Below are 20,094 nucleotides of genomic sequence, written 5' to 3'. Positions count from 1 at the left end.
TTCTTCAGTGTTCAAGTTTCACCTGTCCTGGAAGTTGTCATGCGCAAATTTGCTCATGTTCTCTAGTTAAAAGAAGAGTAGAGCTAATGGAGTATTCCACCAGTACTCATTCATTCATTCATTCAACAAGTATTTATTGAGTGCCTACTATGTGCCAGGCACTGTCACCAGGCGTTGGAAATAGATACAGCAGTCAAGACAGACAAAGTACCTGCTCTCGTGGAGCTTACATTCTAGTACACACGCTAGCTTACATTTCAGTGGTAACATCATACTATCAAAATTAATAAAAGCACCAGAATGAAAAACAGACCTTATTACCTAAACTGTTATAAAGAAACTACATAACATTCAAAATTGTATAATGAGTTGTAACAGATAAAGTAACTTTTTACATGCTGTTAAAACAGATTTTTAGCTACCAGTCAACTCAACTTTCATTGAATATGCTACAAGGTGAGAAAGAACATAACCCACATTCACATGCAAATATCCTTTGATACTTCAAGTCAGTAATTCCCAAGTGATCCATAATTAAAAAAAAAAAAAAATGCACCTTTTTTGCTGGCCAGTTTCTACTAGCATTGAAATTAAAGAATTTTGTAATTCCTCCTTAATATACATTTGTATACATATTATGGCCAATATCTAGAGGAAATCAATTCAACTTCCCTCAAATCAGAGAACCATTTAGAACTTCAGATCGTATGAAATGCTACCTCTAATTGTTACACAGATTGACTTCCTACCCAAATAGGAAGTAGTTTCCTATATTAAGAAACAAAACAAAAAACTCTTAAACCTGTAATTTTTAAGTATAGTCCTGCAAGTTGGTTATGAATTTGGAGGCTTTGTTTAAAAGTCAGAAATAATGACATTTATATCACTAATAGTGGCCCAAAAGTCATTGAAATTTCAATTTTCTATCACTTCTAAATGGTTCTCTAAATGTAACTATGGCTTATCCGGCCATTAAAGGGTTTCTGGCCCTAAAATATAATAAGCATGTTTCAAAAATTAAAGAGGAATAATAAATTTATATAAATGTTCAATCTCATTCCAAAAATGTCTTACAAAAATGTTTCAGTTTAAGTACTTCCTAAAAACATTTAGCAGGTTTTAGGACCTGAAAAATAATTTGCAGTTGGAAAAACACTTTCTGAGGAGGAGAAATGTTCTAGTTTTCAAGACAGTTTATATAGTAACAGGGATAATCATTCAAAAAATTAAATTTGGGTTCAAGGTAAGTTTTAGAAACAGAGCATTTCATTTAATCCCTAGCAACAACTCTGGAAATGATAAATGTATTCCTAACATGTAACCTACATGCAGACTATGAACAGCTCTTCCAAGGCCAGAACAGAAGCTCCACTTAGGAGCTAGGATCACCACCACAAAATATTACCTCGTGGGGCTCCCCGTGGTCCACTCTGCCCAGAGCCTCGCTTGAAATTCTGCTGATATCCATCCTAAAAGACAAGCTAGTTAGTACTGAAGAAAAGGTAATTTTTAATGCTTACTCTATTCTTACAGTCTTTTATAGCATACAAAATTCTGTTATTCTTTTAGACATTTAAACATAGCATTGCTGTAAGATATTCCGTAGTAGTACTTCTCTTATTTTCAAGATCAACGAGATACACTTCTTTGCTCATAAAAATCATTGTGTTTATAAAACTCTATTAAATGAATCCCTATACTGAGTGCTAAGGAAAGCAAAAGTCATCATTCTCCACAAAGAAGTATCTTGTACAGAGGTTCAAAATTAGCCCCACATTACTTATTCTAGTTCGTCAAGCAACTACATTAGTCCCTTTCATTGCGGTACTTAGGTCAGGTTTATATTTTTAAACAATTTCACCTACCCGCTGATAGCCAGAGTAGTCCCGGGGAGCACTGAATTGAGATTGTGTATAACCACTGTTTGGAGTGTTAGTAGAGAATGAAGGGCGGTAACCATCATATCCTCCTAAAATTTAGGACAAGAAGAAAAAGAATATATATATTTTTTTATCTTAAGGAGTTTTTACCTTCTCACTACTGACCAAGGAAGAACTGAAACCTGTAAGCCATGCTAGTTATTCAAACTAATTTCTAATTTCCTACCCTGATCTATTTGTCTCTATTGCCTTAGAAGATGAAACTAGTTACCCATCCTTGCACATACACACACAAAAACAACAAATCTCCATAAGGTCTCGTAATTTATAGAAAGCACTATCCCTTACAGGACAGTGGTAGATATGGGTTTAATAGATACAAAATACTTAGTCCCAGTTCTGCCAACTTAAATAACTCTTATCAACACATACAAAAAAAAAAAAAAAACTGGTTTACACTGTACATAAGAAGCTAATGCAGAGAGATACAATTTTTTCATAAACAACATGACGTATTTCTATATACTGTGCAAATCAGAAAATATGAACTTTCTTTTGGGGGGTTTTGTCTTTACCTCTAAATCCATTAGCAGGTCCTCTGTATCCATTCATCAAGCCTCTAGCACCACGGGAACCTCCACGAGACACACCACGACTGTTGTAATAGGGCTGATTGCTACGTGGAAATCCAGTGTTCTGCTGAGGAGGCTGCTGGTGGTTACCAGTCACTTGATGGGGTTGGTCCTGAGAACCATGATAAGTGCCAACCACTATAACAGAAAGAAAAAAATACATATATACATGTATACACACACACAGATACACACACCATTACAATTTGCCTGATTTCCTATATGCTTTCTCGCTTAAGAAATGTCTTACAGTCTCCTCAAAGTTTAATTCTGTCCTTAAATTTTCATATTAATAACAGAGAAAACTACACTTAATGAAATCCCTGTCTTGCTCCTACCCCTGTACTAAGCTAAGAGAATGAAATTCTCCAACAATAATTCCAGACCTCTGAGAGCACACGTTGTGTGAAAGCACACCATTCTACCCTTCCAAGTGACTTGAAAGGCTGTATTATTTAAACATCTTCTGAGAGGCACCTCTGTATAACACAAATGACCTACAATAATCAAAAGATTTTATGTACTGAAATACTTAGATTCTGTACCATTTAATTATTTCTTTTCATTATAATAAAGCTCCTATCGCTAGTTTTCTTATTCCTCGAAATTTCCCTTGATATTTGTTAAAACATACAAAAACATACCTTCCCATAGCTAAGCAGCTATAGCTAGAATACTCAGTTACAAAGATAAATCAGCAGAGGCCTTCAACATATACCCTATCATAATACTTGAGTACATTTCAAGTATCTTTAATGCACAGCCAATTTAGAAAAGAATTAAATAGTACTCACACTGGCACTTAACCCCCTGAAGTGAAGGTTCTATTATTGGAAGTATGGAAGTATTCTAGTATGGAAGGTTGTCCATACTCTTAGATCCCTCCTCCTTCCACAATGGGGAGAAGCCTAAAATCTAGAAACCTTCAAAAATAAAATAGCAAGGTACATTCCTGGTATTACCCCAATGTTCATAATTCACAGGAGAGAAAAAACAATGCTAACAGTAACTTTGGGAGATAAGGAAGGTATAGACCAAAGGAAGAGCCATACTCAAGGAAGAAAAAGTCAGCAGCCTCCAGTCAGCCCAAATCTCGTATGTTTGGGCAGAGAGAAAAGGTAGTTTGAGTCTTGAAAATTTATCTGACCTACTTTGTATCTTCAAGAAATCCATGTTTATGAGTTCTCAGAATGCTATTTTGCAATGAAAAAACTAGAGAATGCCTAGGAAGAAAAGGCTCTTTTTTTGAACTATGTAATGGACCAAACACACCTAAGCACAATGTGATCTTTCTATATAAATTATCTTTTACTACATTCTCAAAACATAATTATAAAGCAAATATCAGAAGTACCAGTAACATTTTCTATCCATAAAGATTCACTCAGGAAATTCCCTGGCGATCCAGCAGTTAGGACACGGGTTTGATCCCTAGTGGGGGAACTGAGATCCTGCCATGCCACATGGTGTGGCTAAAAAAAAAAAAAATTTTTTTTTTTTTTTAAATAAAAAGATTCATTCATACGCAAGTAGAAAATGGTCAGAAGAAGTGAATTTTCGACTTTGTCAGTAAGAACTTTATTATCCTTGGTCAAATCTCACTGCAAGAAACTCAAAGCAGAACAATTAGTGTGATCTTTAAAGATCCTAGTTAAGTGCACATAAAGCATAAGCACACACTTTTAGTCCATAAAAAAAAGTCAAATATCCTTGCCAGATCTTTTTTTCAGGTCATTCTTGATGAGATACTAATCCAAAACTTCTGGAATGATAGGGGACTTTCCTGGTGGTCCAGTGGCTAAGACGCCACACTCCAAATGTTGGGGGCCAGCCCCCTGGTTAGGGAACTGGATCCAACATGTTGCCACTAAAGATCCACATGCCACAGCTAAGACCCGGTGTGGCCAAATAAATTTTAAAAAAAAAAAAAAAATGTCTAAAACGATGGGATACACTGACTTAATCAATGAATATCGTTTAACACCCTCAACATGCCAAGCCAGGTCCTAGACACAAGGGATGAGATAGTTTCTGACGCCTAATTCTTGCCCATAAGGAAGTTTTAATAGTAGGAAATAATAAGTGAATAAAACATACATACAAGTAAAAACATCTATATTATTTCAGGTAATAAGAGATTAAGCAAAACACCAAGTAGGGTAAGTGAATAACTAAAGTAAGCACATTATACTTGGACAAGGCAATGAAGGGAGGTCTCTGTGAGGTGGTATCTGAGCACAGGCTTAAAAGTCACAAAGCAAGGTATGCAAACAGTGGAATAAAGTTTCAGGCAAAAAGAAAACAAAGCATAAACGACTTTTTCTTTACATTAAAGAAAGAAGAGAATGTGTGTCTGTGGCTGTTTGTTTGGGCACATAAAGAAGAAAATAGGACATACAACAGGATCAAGGTAGGGGCCTAGATCACGGATCTCGTAAACTAAGGTAAAGACTGGGTTTCTTTTCTAAATATAATTGAAAGTCACTGGGAGGCTCTGAATAGGAAGAGAGACATCTGAGTTACATTTTAAAATCACTCTAGCTACTGTGTAGAAAACAGACTGGGCTAACGTAAGAGTCGAGGGAGAGAGTTGCAATATTCTAGATAAGAGTTGATGGCTATCTAGTGGTAGTGTGGATGTATTTGAACAAAGCATATGGGGCTGATTTATTTTGTACTGAAAATCTCTGTAAATGTATTGAAGTTAATTTTCATTAATAACATATATTTTGACATGGTAAAAAAAGATTATCTAGCATCAATGCTTCATAGTCAATTAGTGAAGTTGAGTAGAATGTAAGATAGCTTGAACTCAACTGGCATGAAAGGCAAAACTAACCAAATCAAATGATAAATCAAATTGATAAATTTATCAATATGATAAATCATATATTGGTAATTGTCACAATATTTCAAACTGTTTCATTATTAGATAAGTTATGGTGATCTGCAGTCAGCAATCTTTGATGTTACAACTCAAGTGAGGTCTTGGAGGATGGTTAGCATTTTGGGGCAATAAAGTATTTTTTAATTAAGGCATGTACACTGTTTTTTAGGCATGATGCTATTACTGCACACTTAATAGACTATAGTATAGTGTTAAGAGAATTTTTATATGTACTAGGAAACCAAAACATTCATATGACTCACTTTGAGGTATTTGCTTTATTGCAGTGGTCTGGAACCAAACCTCAAGGTATGCCTTTACATGGCACTGAATAATTAAAGAAGCCTGAGAATGAGAAGTCCAATTTTATCATTCAGAAGCATAGACTGCATAACTGCCAAATTTCTATCAGAGTATGGTTGATTCAAACTCTACTGATTAGTGATGCTAACTACCACAGGGATATGTAAGAAAAATTATTGTTGACCCAAGTCTGTCAAGAAATCAGAAGAGTTATTCACATCAGTCAGGTTTACTAGTTTGCTGTGGGATTCAAATTAAATCTCTAATTATTTGAATTGAATTAGCAAAGACCTAAAAATATATATATATTTATGTCTTACAAATATAAAAAACCTACTATTGTGAGAGATATGGTAACCAGCCAAATTGTGACCTTATTTGCTGGCAAGGACTTTGTTTTAACCTAGTCTACTAAATGTAGCCTTACCATGCCTTTACTGCTTAACTTTGTATAACTGATTTGCTGCCAGATATCATGCTACCAGGCTTCAATTAATTAGCAATTAAAACCAAAGTTGATCCTAATTCAAATAGCAAGTTTAATTCCACTAAAATCACCAATGACATAGGCTATTATGAAAACTCACTGACCAAAGGAAAATGGGCATATGGTCTCCAAAACCTGCACATAATTCACATACAACAAATATGGACTTGATTGTACTCAGAATCAGCAATGAAAAATTAATTTGTTTTGGACTACTACCAAAATAAAAACTCTTGGTCACTGCCACTGTCAAATCCAAACTCGCCTAACAATGTCAATCACTCCAGTGGAAAGCAAGAAGCCAATGAGTGACACTGGTTTTCCTACCTGTTTGAAGCTGTTCTTGCTGAAGCTCTGTTTGTTCTACTTGGTGAGGCTGACTGGAAAAGCTCTGGTTGTAACTGGCCTGGTACTGATTTTGCTGTTTTAAAGTTTCTGGTTCATTAACAGGAGGAACTGGGGCATTCATATTGAATACCTATAAGTAAATAAAGTAAATGATTAGTTCTTCCCTTTATGCTAATCATTTACCTACTTTTAACGTGGCAGATTTCAATGTTGGTTTTAACTGAGATGTAAACAACAAGTATCACAAAAGTCTCAAAGATATTTATTTCTCTTTCTCTCATACACACACACACATGTCATACAGCACTTTTTAGCAGAGTATAAACAGGGATTAAAAATCTGAGAAGACACAGAATCAGAATCCTTGGAAATGCTATTATAAATGAGAAATCTTAAAAGATGCAAACCCCTGAGACATTATCACTTCGATAAATTAAATCTATGAACTTAAAGTTGACTATTTCATTATATTTTAATCGAAAATTAGTATTTTAAGCATTTGACTATGAATTTTCCTGTGAGCACTGTTTTAGCTATATTCCATTGATCACAGGATTTTCATTATCATTATTTTCTAGAAATCTTGCAATTTAGAGATGCTCACTGAAGAACCAAAGAGTAGTATCATAACATCTATTACTCTGAGATATAATTCAGTAAATTAAAAGATTCAGTAAATATGGTAAAGTGTAAACAATTGATCTCTAGGTAATGATCTGTGTTGTGTGTATGCTCCACCGTGTCCTACTCTTTAGGACCCTATGAACTGTAGCCCACCAGGCTCCTTTCCGTGGAATTTTCCAAGCAAGAATACTGGAGTGATTTGCCATTTCCTTCTTCAGAGGATCTTTCTGACCCAGGGACCGAACCCACACATCTTCTGTTTTGGGGGGCAGATTCTTTACCACTGTGCCACAAGGGAAGACCAATGATATATATCAGTCTACTTTTTTCAAATTTAAAATTCTGTTAAAGGGTGAAACTACAAAACAAAATGTAGGCACATAACTCCTAAGATTCAAGTTGATCTCTGTGAACAGAAAAAAATGAGTTTTATGTTCAATTAAACATAACCTAAAGTTACAGTAGATGCAGACTCAAGCACAAAGTTTTTGTGACATTTTGCTGAGACTCTACATGAAGATAGTACACACCAGGCACTTAATGTCAACTGACTTAATCTGCTTACCGTTTGCATGGATTGGAATGGAGCTGCATTTACATTGATTCCACTGCTATGTAAAGGTTTGCTTGTCCCAGCCTGGAACACTTGAGGCTGAGAAGCAGCAGGAAGGGATGATGATGCTGTAGTCTGGTCTGTATTTAAAGAGATCGTCGCCTAAACACAAAGTGAACAGATGCACTTTAACAGATGCAGTGAACTAAGACCATACGTATGTTAATAAACGCAACTATCTTATGAAATAAAAATATAGTGAATGCGTTAGGTCCAAAATAAAGAGATACTGTATTAACAGTTATTTGCCTCCACCCAATTCAAGTGCCTCATCAAGTTTATATGACCTAGAAACACAACTTGCCTGAATCTGATCAATCGGTTCCTTTTGTGGTCGTTGGTCAGTAGCATGAGAAGGTTGGTACAAGGGTTGAGATGCTGTATATCCCTCACTTGTGGATGAAACCAAAGGAACCTAACAAAGAAGTAAAGAAATCAAAGCTTCATTCTGTTATAAACCAACTTCATTACATATAAGGCTAAGAAATAGACATTCATGTTAAAGAGACTATAAAACCTAACAACTGGGAAAATACATATATTATTAAAGCTCAAAGTTAATAAACCCAAGCCCAATTACGAAGTTCCCTATAAATGCAGATAATATCTACACTAAATTTTAAAATTATGAAATCTAAACTATGTCATCTCAAATTCTCAGTTTGAAATTTAAAAACTTCATTATAATTAAAAACCATAAGGATTAACAAATAAATTGTTTTTATTAGTTTATTAAAAGAAAAATAAATGTAAACATGGAAATAAAAGTTGATAGCTACTCATGCCAGACTTGACAGTGATCAAACTCACACTTGGTTTTCATAAGCTAGCTAAGAAAGAGACCAAAGAACAGATTAAAAACAAAAACTACAAAAATATTTCAGTCTTACCTGTGTAGCTTCTGGCTGTACAGAAACTTGATTAGGTTGAGCAAGTCTAGATTCAGAATGAACTGTAAAATTGACCAAAAAAATACTGTCATACAAAATAAAATTTCTTCAGAGATGTATAAATATCTTTTACTTAGTCTCTAAAGTCAATTTTCTATAGCCAAATCCTAAATAAACTATTTAGCAATTAGGAAAATAAATGGGGAAGTACAGGAAGGATTTTAGCTTTCAAGTGAGCATTTTCAATTAACTGATACTCATTATTATTAATCAACTACCACATGCCTTTCACTTTTTTTTTGGAGTGTTAGTGAAACAATACTAACAAATAGGTGTAAAGCAGAATAAGAATCAATGCTAGAATTATCCCTGAAAAAGAGCTTTTTAAAGCAGTTAACTACAAAGGAGCATAGTCAAAATTTTGAGATAGATAATATTCAGAAGTATTTTAACTATCTACTTTCAATATAATTTCAAATGCTTCCACTGGAAAAAATAAAAATTTATCTTTAAAAAGCCTATATTCAATTCAGTGTGCATGTTATTGTCAACTTTCATCATTCTTCCACTACTCTTCCAAATCATGGTTAAACAGATCATCAAAAATACAGGATCTTTGGTTAGTCATTTGGAAATCATCCATTTTCACTGGAGAGTCTAGTTGACTTACCACCACCTGAAAATCTAAATAGCTTTACAGGTTATATCAGTGGTGCATGTGTTGACTGGCATAGCTAAGAAAACTATGTATTTTCTTCCTCTGGTAGAGCTCAAAAAGTGAACACTAATAACTTTGTGAGTCCCTGATCTGTTTTCTAACTCTTGGTAGAGATAAGAGCTCCCTTTCCTTTAGAAAAATCCTAACTTACCATATTAACTATGTTTATCAAACATAGTTTACTAGTTGCTTTCACCAGCAACTCCTTTTATAACATTTAAGATCAACATTAAATGTGTTACTTCATATTGTTCCACGTTTATGCCCTTAATGCTGACATGTTGTAGGAAAAAAACAAGACTCAAAATTACTAATGGTCTTTAAGAGATGCTCCACTTAACCCAATACAAAAGCACCAACGCTATTTATTGTGCTGTTTCAAATAATGGTATAAGACTAGTGAGAAATGGAAACTTCAGCTGTCTTCTAGTCCATCTCTTCCACTTTCCTCTTAAGCATTTCCTTACCCACTCACTACTCCATCTCATTTTTAAAAGTAATAAAATGTTCAGAAATCCTCCTAAAAAGCTGCAATCATCCTTCAGAGAAAGACACCTATCTTTTATAGATTAATTTTTAAAAAGTAATTTGGTGTTTCCTTTTTTCAAATATAGATAACGTTTTTTTGTCACACAGCATGTAGGATCCTAGTTGCCTCGCCAGGGATCAAACCCGCACCCCCTGTATTGGGTACATAGAGTCTTAACCACTAGACCACTAGGGAAGTCCATTCCTAGGTTAATTTTGAAATTTAAAAAGCCAAGCAAAATTTCATCATACCAAAAAAAAAAAAAAACAACCAGGTATAACACATCTATAGTTGTACAAGTCAGGATGTGGCTGCTATAGGGCAAGGGAAGAGGTAGTAACTAGACTACAAGAGAACACAAGTAGGCTTTTGGGGTATTAGTAATCTTCCACTTCTGGGTGCTGGTGAGTTCAAATTTGTAAAAACTCATCACACTTTAAATTTGCATGTATGTTTCTGTATGTCCACATGCCAATAAAGTTACCAAAAAAAAAAAACCCACCACTAATAACAATGGAACTACTACATTTATGGTTCTTATTATAGGAAAAAAGAGTTAACATTTCTTACCAAATTAAAAGACACAAGATCTGAAAGTAAACATTAAAAATAAAAAGATTAATTTTCACAAACTTTACATAACCTAAAAACACTGGTTCTGTATTTCTCACATAAACATGTCACTACCAACCTGGAGGGCAAACCAGCTGGGGTATGTCCATGTTCTGTGCTGGATTCATCGGCTGTGCAGATACAATGGCAGGATCAAGTGTCTGGTTTTCAAAATCCAACATTGAATCCTAGGATATAATGCAATTCATATTTAAGTAGGATATAATGTATAAAGTTTAGGTAGGATATAATGTAATTAAGTTAATGTAAACACTTAACCTATCTATCATAGTGTTTGACTAGTATCTACCTGTATGAAATTATAGGGCCCCTGCATTTGTGCCATAAGGTCCTGTACTCGCTGTCTTCTCACAAGGGGATCGGCTTGAGCCACTGGGGTCAAAGAGTGGGGTTCTGGTACTGAAGGAGATGCAGCCTGAGGTTGCTGCTGGAGTGAATTTACCACCTAAAGCAGAAGAGGAAGACAGGTTGGTAGAATGACAGAGCTCCATCCATCACCGTCATGACTGGTCCCCAAATTACACATACCATGTATACTATAAACAGAGTAACAGATTTGAATGTCATCAACCTGACCAAATTAAGTTGAAGTTAACATTCTGATCAATGCTCTCACTTCTACAGTGTTCCCAATTCCACAGGGTTGCCACATATTAATAGCATTTCAGGTTTACCTTGTAAACAGCTTTAAAAAAAAAAAAAAATACCGTGTCTACGTCCTAAAACCAAGTATTTTGCTTAAACTATTAACCCTTCTACAGTAAGTAAACCTATACATCTATATATAAATATATATCTATCTCAGTACCTGATATATACTAAGCATTCAAGAAAATGTTAGCTATTATTATCATTAAACTTGAGTTCCTATCACTTCACTCTCCACCAGTACCATAGGATCAAGCTCTATCACACCTTGTCTAAATTGCTACAGAAGCCAAATTTCACTCTACCTATCATCTTCCTAATAATTTCTCCTAATTATTGTTTTAAGTAATTCCCTGCTCTGCTAAGAAATCTCACTAACTGTTATTATTGCCAATTTACAAAATTCTCTGCCTGGCTGTTGCTGCTGCTGCTAAGTAGCTTCAGTCGTGTCCGACTCTGTGCGACCCCATAGACGGCAGCCAACGAGGCTCCCCCGTCCCTGAGATTCTCCAGGCAAGAACACTGGAGTGGGTTGCCATTGCCTTCTCCAATGCAGGAAAGTGAAAAGTGAAAGCGAAGTCGCTGAGTCTTGTCCGACTCTTAGCGACCCCATGGACTGTGGCCCACCAGGCTCCTCCATCCATGGGATTTTCCAGGCAAGAGTACTGGAGTGGGGTGCCATTGGGCAAGTCAAAACCTTAGTTCCTTTATACGCAATACTGAGCTAACAGAACTTGGTAATCAACAGCATCAGGGTGAAGGAAGAGTCTGAGATGACACTTCAATGTATCCCGTTAGGTAGTCTTTCTGAAGGCTATCCATGGAGACCAGATTTTCATGGTGCAACCTGATTAACAGGTTGTGTACTTTAATAGATTGAGCACATAAACCACATAGATATTTGTATATTTTCTTGTAATTAGAACAGTCAAGCGGTGATTATATTAAATATCAACAGAAACAAATCACCTTTTAAACAGAACAGTCTTATATAATGAGTCTGTTATTATAATAAGTGTACTTATAATGCAAAATACTTAAAAATCTAAATTTGTTCTTAGGAGAGATAAAAAGTACTAATTAAAGACAAAAGACAACCTTGTAATCGAGAACTCTTACCTCAACTGTTTCAACTGTCCAATCATCTACCTGCTCCTTTTCACCACTGCTGAACTGTGTTTCTGCCATAAATTGTCTATTTACATACTGCAAAGCAAAGTAAATGTTTGAGACCTCTGTTTGAAAGACAGAAAGAAAAAGCTAGCATAAAATAAAAATCATACCTCTGTTGATTCAACCTCATTTTGTTCAGTATATTCTTCCACTGGCTCAGGTTCTAAAAGGTTGAAAAATGATACAAAGAGTGTAAAATATATTTTTAAAAGTTAACAATTCATTTAAATCCAGTTCCCCATCATATAGTCTGAATTTACAAAGTTATAGTTAATAGTAAGTTTCTGTATTTTATTACTCTTACAATAGTAGAAAACTTTTTTTTACCATGTATTCCAGGCTTATTTCAACAGTAATTATTCTGGATCAAATATGATGCCAATAAACCAGCACCCTAGTCTCCACACTAATCTACTTCGTAAAAGTGGTGGTGGTGGGGTGGTAAAGACTACTGAAGAATTTCCTGGCAGTCCAGTGGTTAGGACTCAGTGCTTTCACTGGCAGGGCCCAGGTTCAATCCCTGCTCAGGGAATCAAGATCTTGCAAGCCCCTTCCCCCCAAACAAAAACAAAAAAAAAAACCCTGACTTAAATTGCTTTATATTGATCTGCAACCGTAAATTCCACCAATCTGCAATGTTCCCGTCTAGTTTCAACCTAATAGCTAACACTTGTATGAAATGCTTACCATTGTATACATATTACTTCCTAAATGAAGAACCTGAGAATACTGAACTTATAGAAGTTCAGTAAGTTGCCCAAGTTTTACACAGCTAACACGTGTTGTAGCCAAGATTTTATCCAGGCAATCTGATTCTAGAATCCATGCTTTTACCTATCACAACAAAACTAATACTCCTTAGATAATGCTTCCAATAGTACTCAAAATTTTATTCATCAACTTAACGTAAAAGTCCACATAGTAACTGTTTACCTATATATTAGTGATACATTGGGTGCTAGAATAGATCTCTGGTGCCTGAGACATTTATAGTTGTAACTCTCCATCATAGAAAACAACAACCAAACCTCATACCATTCTCCTCAAATACTGGCATGGTAATAAGCCACAATAAATGAGCACACATAAGTCAAAACTCTATTTGAAAAGCCATATATACAATAGTTGCCCCCTTATCCATATTCCAACTGACCAATAATGTAGCAAGAGAAAGACATTTGTAACAGGGATAAAGAGCAATAAGATAAATAACTGATATTTAATACCTCTGGGAATTATTCTTAATGTGTTTTGTCAATATTTGGTCATGCTTCAAGTTTCTCTAAAAATCTAAGTGTACAAATGTAACTAAATAAATGTCTAGCTTGAACCTGTGGCAAAGGAAAGTAAAATCAAGACCCTAAACTAAAGTTCATAGCCACCTGAGTACTCACCAGCTTCAGCTGCCTGGTCTTCAACTGTAGGTGCGGAGGCTGCCTCCTCTTCCTCACACAGACCATTCTGGTGGTTGTGGGTGCTGTCAAAGTAGTTTGACTGGAAAACACGCTCAACAATTTCCTTTAGAGCTTTATCTAAAAACACATTATGAATTATAATCTTAGACTATCTGACTTAAAAGATTAAACATTCTATAAGATATAGTAGTAAAAAAAAAACAAAACCCATCAACTGTTACTTAAAAAATTAAAACATTAAATTCCAAAAGAAATTTATTACAGAATAAGTGAACAAGAAATTATTTGTATTAAATTTTAAGCATTTTAAATAAGTTAGTCCAAAAAAAAAGTCCAAAATAAAATCATTAATTCTTTCAATAACCATATATTTAGCACCTAACTATACGTTACTCAATGTACTAGGCACTGGCATTACAGAAAGGTATGTAAAAGACACAGTATCTGCCCTCCCGATTATCATTTATTCATTCACTAAGCATTTATTTAGCACCTAACTATATGTTAAAAAGTGTACTAGGCACTGGGGCTACAGAAAGGTGTGTGAAACACGTAGTATTTGCCTTCCCTAAGCTAACAGTCCAATAGAGAAGAGCTCTCAACTACTCACAAAAACTGTAAAATACCATCTGTGAAAAGAACTACACAGAAGTACATGCACCGGACCTAATCAAGCAGAGACCATGAGAGGCTTTCCTGGTGTAAGGATTACAAGAGCTGAGATCTGGAAGATGAGTCGTAGAGAGGGAAAAAGTATTTCAAGGCAGAGGCAACAGCATTTACAAAGCCCTGTACAAAGAAGGGTGCCAAATACAAGTCAATTTAAGTATGCATTGAGGCTAAAGCAAAGGAAATAAGGAACAAGCATAAGGAAGATATGTCTAAAGACTGTTAAGGGCCAGAGTTTGTAAGGTCTTACAAACTATATATATAAAAAATGTAATTAAAATAAAACCATTAAAAGATTCTAAAAAGGGATGGATGGTGAATTCAGGTGAGAGCATTACAGAAGAGAAAAAGCAGAAAAATAGAGAAAGAAGTAGATTCAAAAGAAATTTAAAAGGCAAATATAACTGTCAGAACTTGGTACATAAAGCTGTCAGGGCAGCAAGTAAAGGTCTATGTCAGGAGTTAATTTCCTGGCCTTCTATAGTAGATGTAGATCAAGAACTATTAACGTTCAAGCTGGTTTTAGAAAAGGCAGAGGAACCAGAGATCAAATTGCCAACATCTGCTGGATCATGGAAAAAGCAAGAGAGTTCCAGAAAAACATCTATTTCTGCTTTATTGACTATGCCAAAGCCTTTGACTATGTGGATCACAATAAACTGCGGAAAATTCTGAAAGAGATGGGAATACCAGAACACCTGATCTGCCTCTTGAGAAATTTGTATGCAGGTCAGGAAGCAACAGTTAGAACCGGACATGGAACAACAGACTGGTTCCAAATAGGAAAAGGAGTTCGTCAAGGCTGTATATTGTCACCCTGTTTATTTAACTTATATGCAGAGTACATCATGAGACACGCTGGACTGGAGGAAACACAAGCTGGAATCAAGATTGCCAGGAGAAATATCACCTCAGATATGCAGATGACATCACCCTTATGGCAGAAGTGAAGAGGAACTAAAAAGCCTCTTGATGAAAGTGAAAGTGGAGAGTGAAAAAGTTGGCTTAAAGCTCAACATTCAGAAAACGAAGATCATGGCATCCGGTCCCACCACTTCATGGGAAATAGATGGGGAAACAGTGGAAACAGTGTCAGACTTTATTTTGGGGGGCTCCAAAATCACTGCAGACGGTGACTGCATCCATGAAATTAAAAGACGCTTACTCCTTGGAAGGAAAGTTATGACCAACCTAGATAGCATATTCAAAAGCAGAGACATTACTTTGCCAACAAAGGTTCGTCTAGTCAAGGCTATGGTTTTTCCTGTGGTCACGTATGGTTGTGAGAGTTGGACTGTGAAGAAGGCTGAGCGCCAAAGAATTGATGCTTTTGAACTGTGGTGTTGGAGAAGACTCTTGAGAGTCCCTTGGACTGCAAGGAGATCCAACCAGTCCATTCTGAAGGAGATCAGCCCTGGGATTTCTTTGGAAGGAATGATGTTAAAGCTGAAACTCCAGTACTTTGGCCACCTCATGCGAAGAGTTGACTCATTGGAAAAGACTCTGATGCTGGGAGGGATTGGGGGCAGGAGGAGAAGGGGACGACGGAGGATGAGGTGGCTGGATGGCATCACTGACTCGATGGACTTGAGTCTCAGTGAACTCCAGGAGTTGGTGATGGACAGGGAGGCCTGGCGTGCTGCGATTCATGGGGTCAAAAAGAGTTGGACACAACTGAGCGACTGATCTGATCTGATACATAAAAATGAAACTTCAGAGACATTATATCAAAGGAGTATAAAGTTAATCCTATACTCCTTTGATATAAAACTATTAGGAATTTCCTGGCCATACAGTGGATAGGACTCTGTGCTCTCACTGCCAAAGGCGTGGGTTCAATCCCTGGTCGGGACCAAATAAACTATTTAACGATTTTTTGAATACTGAACAGAACACTTCATGTGCTCTCTCCCCCTCTCCTTCAGAATCTCCTGCCTCAGAGCTGTTTTAAAAACTTATGAAAGCTGAATGCAAAAACCATACTAATTTGAGTAAATTACACCTTTCTATTAACTGTACATTCCTAAGATGCAAGAATGAGGCTAGGTAGAAAATAACATCAAAACAAGGGACAGGCTTAGACTTTAACCCTTATTACTCAACAGAGTTCATGAAAATTTTATCAGACATGACGAGAAGCTACTTTTGAATCTAACAAATTTACACCCATGTCAATTACTTTCTAATCAAGTGGGGAATTCAGTACATATTTGTAGCAAAACTAAATCAAGAAGTTGTTTTTTTTTTTAATCAACAAATACAAACAACATGGGTCAACAAATCAAGAAAACGGATTTCTTACATGAAAACATACACAAGCATTGGCTCCTCGTATTTGATTTACCCGTTTCCTTAAAGCAAATACATCCCAAATTATATCATACAGTTTTGCCAAAAACTCTTGTAATTTCTTTTCAATCATAATAGCTAAAAAACAAGGCATACAGATACTTTTGCCTTGCTGCTGCTGCTAAGTCGCTTCAGTCGTGTCCGATTCTGTGCAACCCCATAGACAGCAGCCCACCAGGCTCCCCCATCCCTGGGATTCTCCAGGCAAGGATACTGGAGTGGGTTGCCATTTCCTTCTCCTAAGTATATTCAAATATCTACTTCCGTAAATCAACATTAAAAACTGCTAACAATCCAGTCCCTTTTACTAAGTGGTTAAAATCTAAAATTCCTAATTTACTGAAGTAAGAGAAGGCAATGGCACCCCACTCCAGTACTCTTGCCTGGAGAATCCCATGGGCGGAGGAGCCTGGTAGGCTGCAGTCCATGGGGTCGCTAAGAGTCAGACATGACTGAGCGACTTCACTTTCCCTTTTCATTTTCATGCACTGGAGAAGGAAATGGCAACCCACTCCAGTATCCTTGCCTGGAGAATCCCAGGGATGGGGGAGCCTGGTGGGCTGCCGTCTATGGGGTTGCACAGAATCAGACACGACTGAAGCGACTTAACAGCAGCAGCAGTATAACTTAAAAATATCTTATATAAAAAAAAAAAACTACATATTTACAGTTAAGGAGCTCATATATAGATTGTTGGTCTAGATAATTAATTAGCTTTTTTCAAAATACAAACAAAAGAATATCCGAAATTAGCAGAAGTCTAAGAAAAAAAAAAAAAAAACTAAGGCAATGACCATGAATAGAATGCATGGGGTGGAGTAAATGTTTTTCACAAGATTTCATCCATAAGGAAAAACCAGTCCCCATTTAACACCAAAAACAATGAAAGCCAATTTGGTGTTAATCTGTCCCCCTGAAACAGAATAAGTTAAGAACAAAACTATGTTAATTTAGGACTCCCATCTTTACCAATTTTTGGTTGTTTGAGCTGATGTTTTGATTTATATACACAAAAAAAAAATTTGCAAAAAATAAAAACATACAAAAAGGAAACAAACCAAAAAAGTAAAAAAGTAAACAGTGGATGAATATTACTTACATATTTCTAAAGTTTTCTTCAATTAACATTAAATAGGAAATTAAACTTTAAAGGTTCTTAGTCACAAAAATCAAAGGTTGTCAGTGATACTCACAAGTTGTTCCACATACAGGTTTTTCCTTTCCTTCCAGCAAGTCCCACAGGTGAATGGAGGCATGTTCATACTGCTCATTCAACCTAATAATAAAACATCTGGTTAATTACTTTTCAGTTGTCAAGACAACATTTAGAAGTTTCTGTTATACCACTATACCTCAAGCTCATGTCTCGTTCAGGGTCTGCTAATTTGTAGAACTCATCTAACAACGACAACTCCTCTTCAGACAATATTGGCACTCCATTCAAACCTTGCTTCAGGTCAGTTCTCACTTCATCATCTCCTAGTTTGTCCAAAACATACTGCAGCTCAAGTACTGTTTTTAAACGTTTCTGTTCAGCTTCCTCTCTCATAAGCTGCTCCCGACGTGCTGTCTTCTTTATTGTTTTCTGAATCTGCATAAAGACATAAACATAAGACATAGAAATAAATTTTATAAAAACTCATTTACTTCAATTTCAGGTCCAAAGTAAGTAAGACACATTTCACTCACTGAGTTAGATGTGACTCTGACATACAAAAGAATGACTCCCAACTTTAAAAGTTTAACAAATGGAACTGTTTTAAGTAGTTATTTATTAGAAATTCAAAACACATGTTTTCCTAGAAGGTATTACACTATGGAAATGGTACCAATGAAGCAAATATTTGCTTCAAAATAATCTAGCAGACAGGAAATGAGGACATAAGTGTGCGTATAGGTAAAATATAATTGCTCATGAAATGATGCTAACTGTAGAAGCTAGGTATAGGTAAATGTAAGTTCATTAGTCTTTAGTTCTTAAAATTTTCCATAATAAAAAGTATAAAAACTAAAAATTTTCATTAAGGTTCAGAGCCAATTTTAAAAAAGAAACCCTACCACAGCCACAATTAAAAAAAAAAAAAATTTATGTCTATCTTTAATAGAAAATGGTTCAAAATTCTAATTTCAATTGCCTACTACTGACTTAAACGGAGATGTCAAACACACTACTACCCTCTTATCCCAAATAATCCACCACTTCCATTCTAGGAAGAAAGTCAGGAATGAGAAAATAAGTTGAGAAAGCAAAAGAAGTATGACAATAAAGAAAGACACTTTGGATGAAATGAGAAGTAGGGAAGACTATAAAGACTAGAAAAGGTAGGCTTGAACTAGGTTAAAGAAGCTCTTGAATAAAAAACAAAAAACATGTTTAATAACTGTGGAAAATGCAACAAAGGATCAGAGTTAAAAGACTGCCAAGGAAGTTAAGGGCCCAGTGAAAAGTTCCTTTTTTAACCAGTGTTAAAAAAAAATCAAAGGAAGATATAAGTATCTTCATTTACACTGTGACAGTAGCTTCAGAAATAGATACTCTATATTAAATTGTATATGGTAATTCTACTTCTATGACTCATTAAAAAAAAAATCAGAAACAAGAAATTGGGCAGGGTTCTTCAAGCCTGAGGCTTTGACCTAAGTTAAATGGAACAAATCCCTACTTGGATGTAAATCAAATAACCCCATTCCATTTTCAGGAGTATCATCAATATTTCCCACCTTCAATAAAATTTAATAAGTAACAATAATATTAAGTGCATGAACCATTATATTAAGTGCATGAACCATTAGTTACGTTTCAAATACTGTTCTAAGCACAACCCTATAATGAGGTAGGCACTAATTGTTTTGTTTTTTTTTTACAGATAAGAAAACTGAAGCAATGTGACAGCCTTGTCCCTCTTTTTCTCCCTTTCCTTTCTAAACTACTGGCTCTTTCTCTGGAAAACCCTGACTGATATAGGTATAGGAAAGTTAAGTAATCCTTTCTCTAAAGTCTTACAACTATTAAGTAAAAGTGGCAGAATCAGGATTCAAACCAGGCAGCTTGGTTCCAGAATCAGAACTTTTCATCTACGTACTACATTGTCTCTCATCACATAATAAACTATTTCAACAAATCAGAGGCAACTTTATATTTCAAAGTTGTTGCAAGCCCTTCTCCAAGGAGCCAACACTAATTCAGAAGGATATTAACTTTCTGGTCTAAACTATCAAGAAAAGTATTTGACTCTGCTCGTACTTTTTATCCTGTTCCCAAAGACTTTGGTCACATCAAAAGATGTTGGGGAAAA

The 20,094-nt window shown here is 35.6% G+C and overlaps 1 protein-coding gene across 1 annotated transcript in view; it reads right to left on the bottom strand.

Moving 5' to 3' along the window:
- The window catches only part of CAPRIN1 (cell cycle associated protein 1), a 36,509-nt gene that overhangs the window by 1,960 nt on the left and 14,455 nt on the right, over window positions 1–20,094 (bottom strand). Inside the window, exons 5-18 of the mRNA XM_086341122.1 lie at window positions 18,151–18,389; window positions 17,992–18,074; window positions 13,760–13,897; window positions 12,476–12,528; window positions 12,312–12,398; window positions 10,834–10,989; window positions 10,603–10,711; window positions 8,665–8,726; window positions 8,079–8,189; window positions 7,727–7,876; window positions 6,517–6,667; window positions 2,456–2,650; window positions 1,866–1,969; window positions 1,406–1,469 (exon numbers count right to left, since the gene is read on the bottom strand). Of these exons, the coding sequence (XP_086197248.1) occupies window positions 1,406–1,469; window positions 1,866–1,969; window positions 2,456–2,650; window positions 6,517–6,667; window positions 7,727–7,876; window positions 8,079–8,189; window positions 8,665–8,726; window positions 10,603–10,711; window positions 10,834–10,989; window positions 12,312–12,398; window positions 12,476–12,528; window positions 13,760–13,897; window positions 17,992–18,074; window positions 18,151–18,389 (1,702 nt within the window). The remainder of the gene's footprint in view (window positions 1–1,405; window positions 1,470–1,865; window positions 1,970–2,455; window positions 2,651–6,516; window positions 6,668–7,726; window positions 7,877–8,078; window positions 8,190–8,664; window positions 8,727–10,602; window positions 10,712–10,833; window positions 10,990–12,311; window positions 12,399–12,475; window positions 12,529–13,759; window positions 13,898–17,991; window positions 18,075–18,150; window positions 18,390–20,094) is intronic.

This window comes from Bos grunniens, chromosome 15 (assembly GCF_055505025.1).
Source record: "Bos grunniens cultivar Pamir isolate PY7600 chromosome 15, Bosgru_T2T1.0, whole genome shotgun sequence".
In the NCBI taxonomy this organism is placed as follows: domain Eukaryota; kingdom Metazoa; phylum Chordata; class Mammalia; order Artiodactyla; family Bovidae; genus Bos; species Bos grunniens.
Note: the sequence above shows the minus strand (reverse complement) of the source record. Positions and strands in the feature narration are given on the sequence as shown.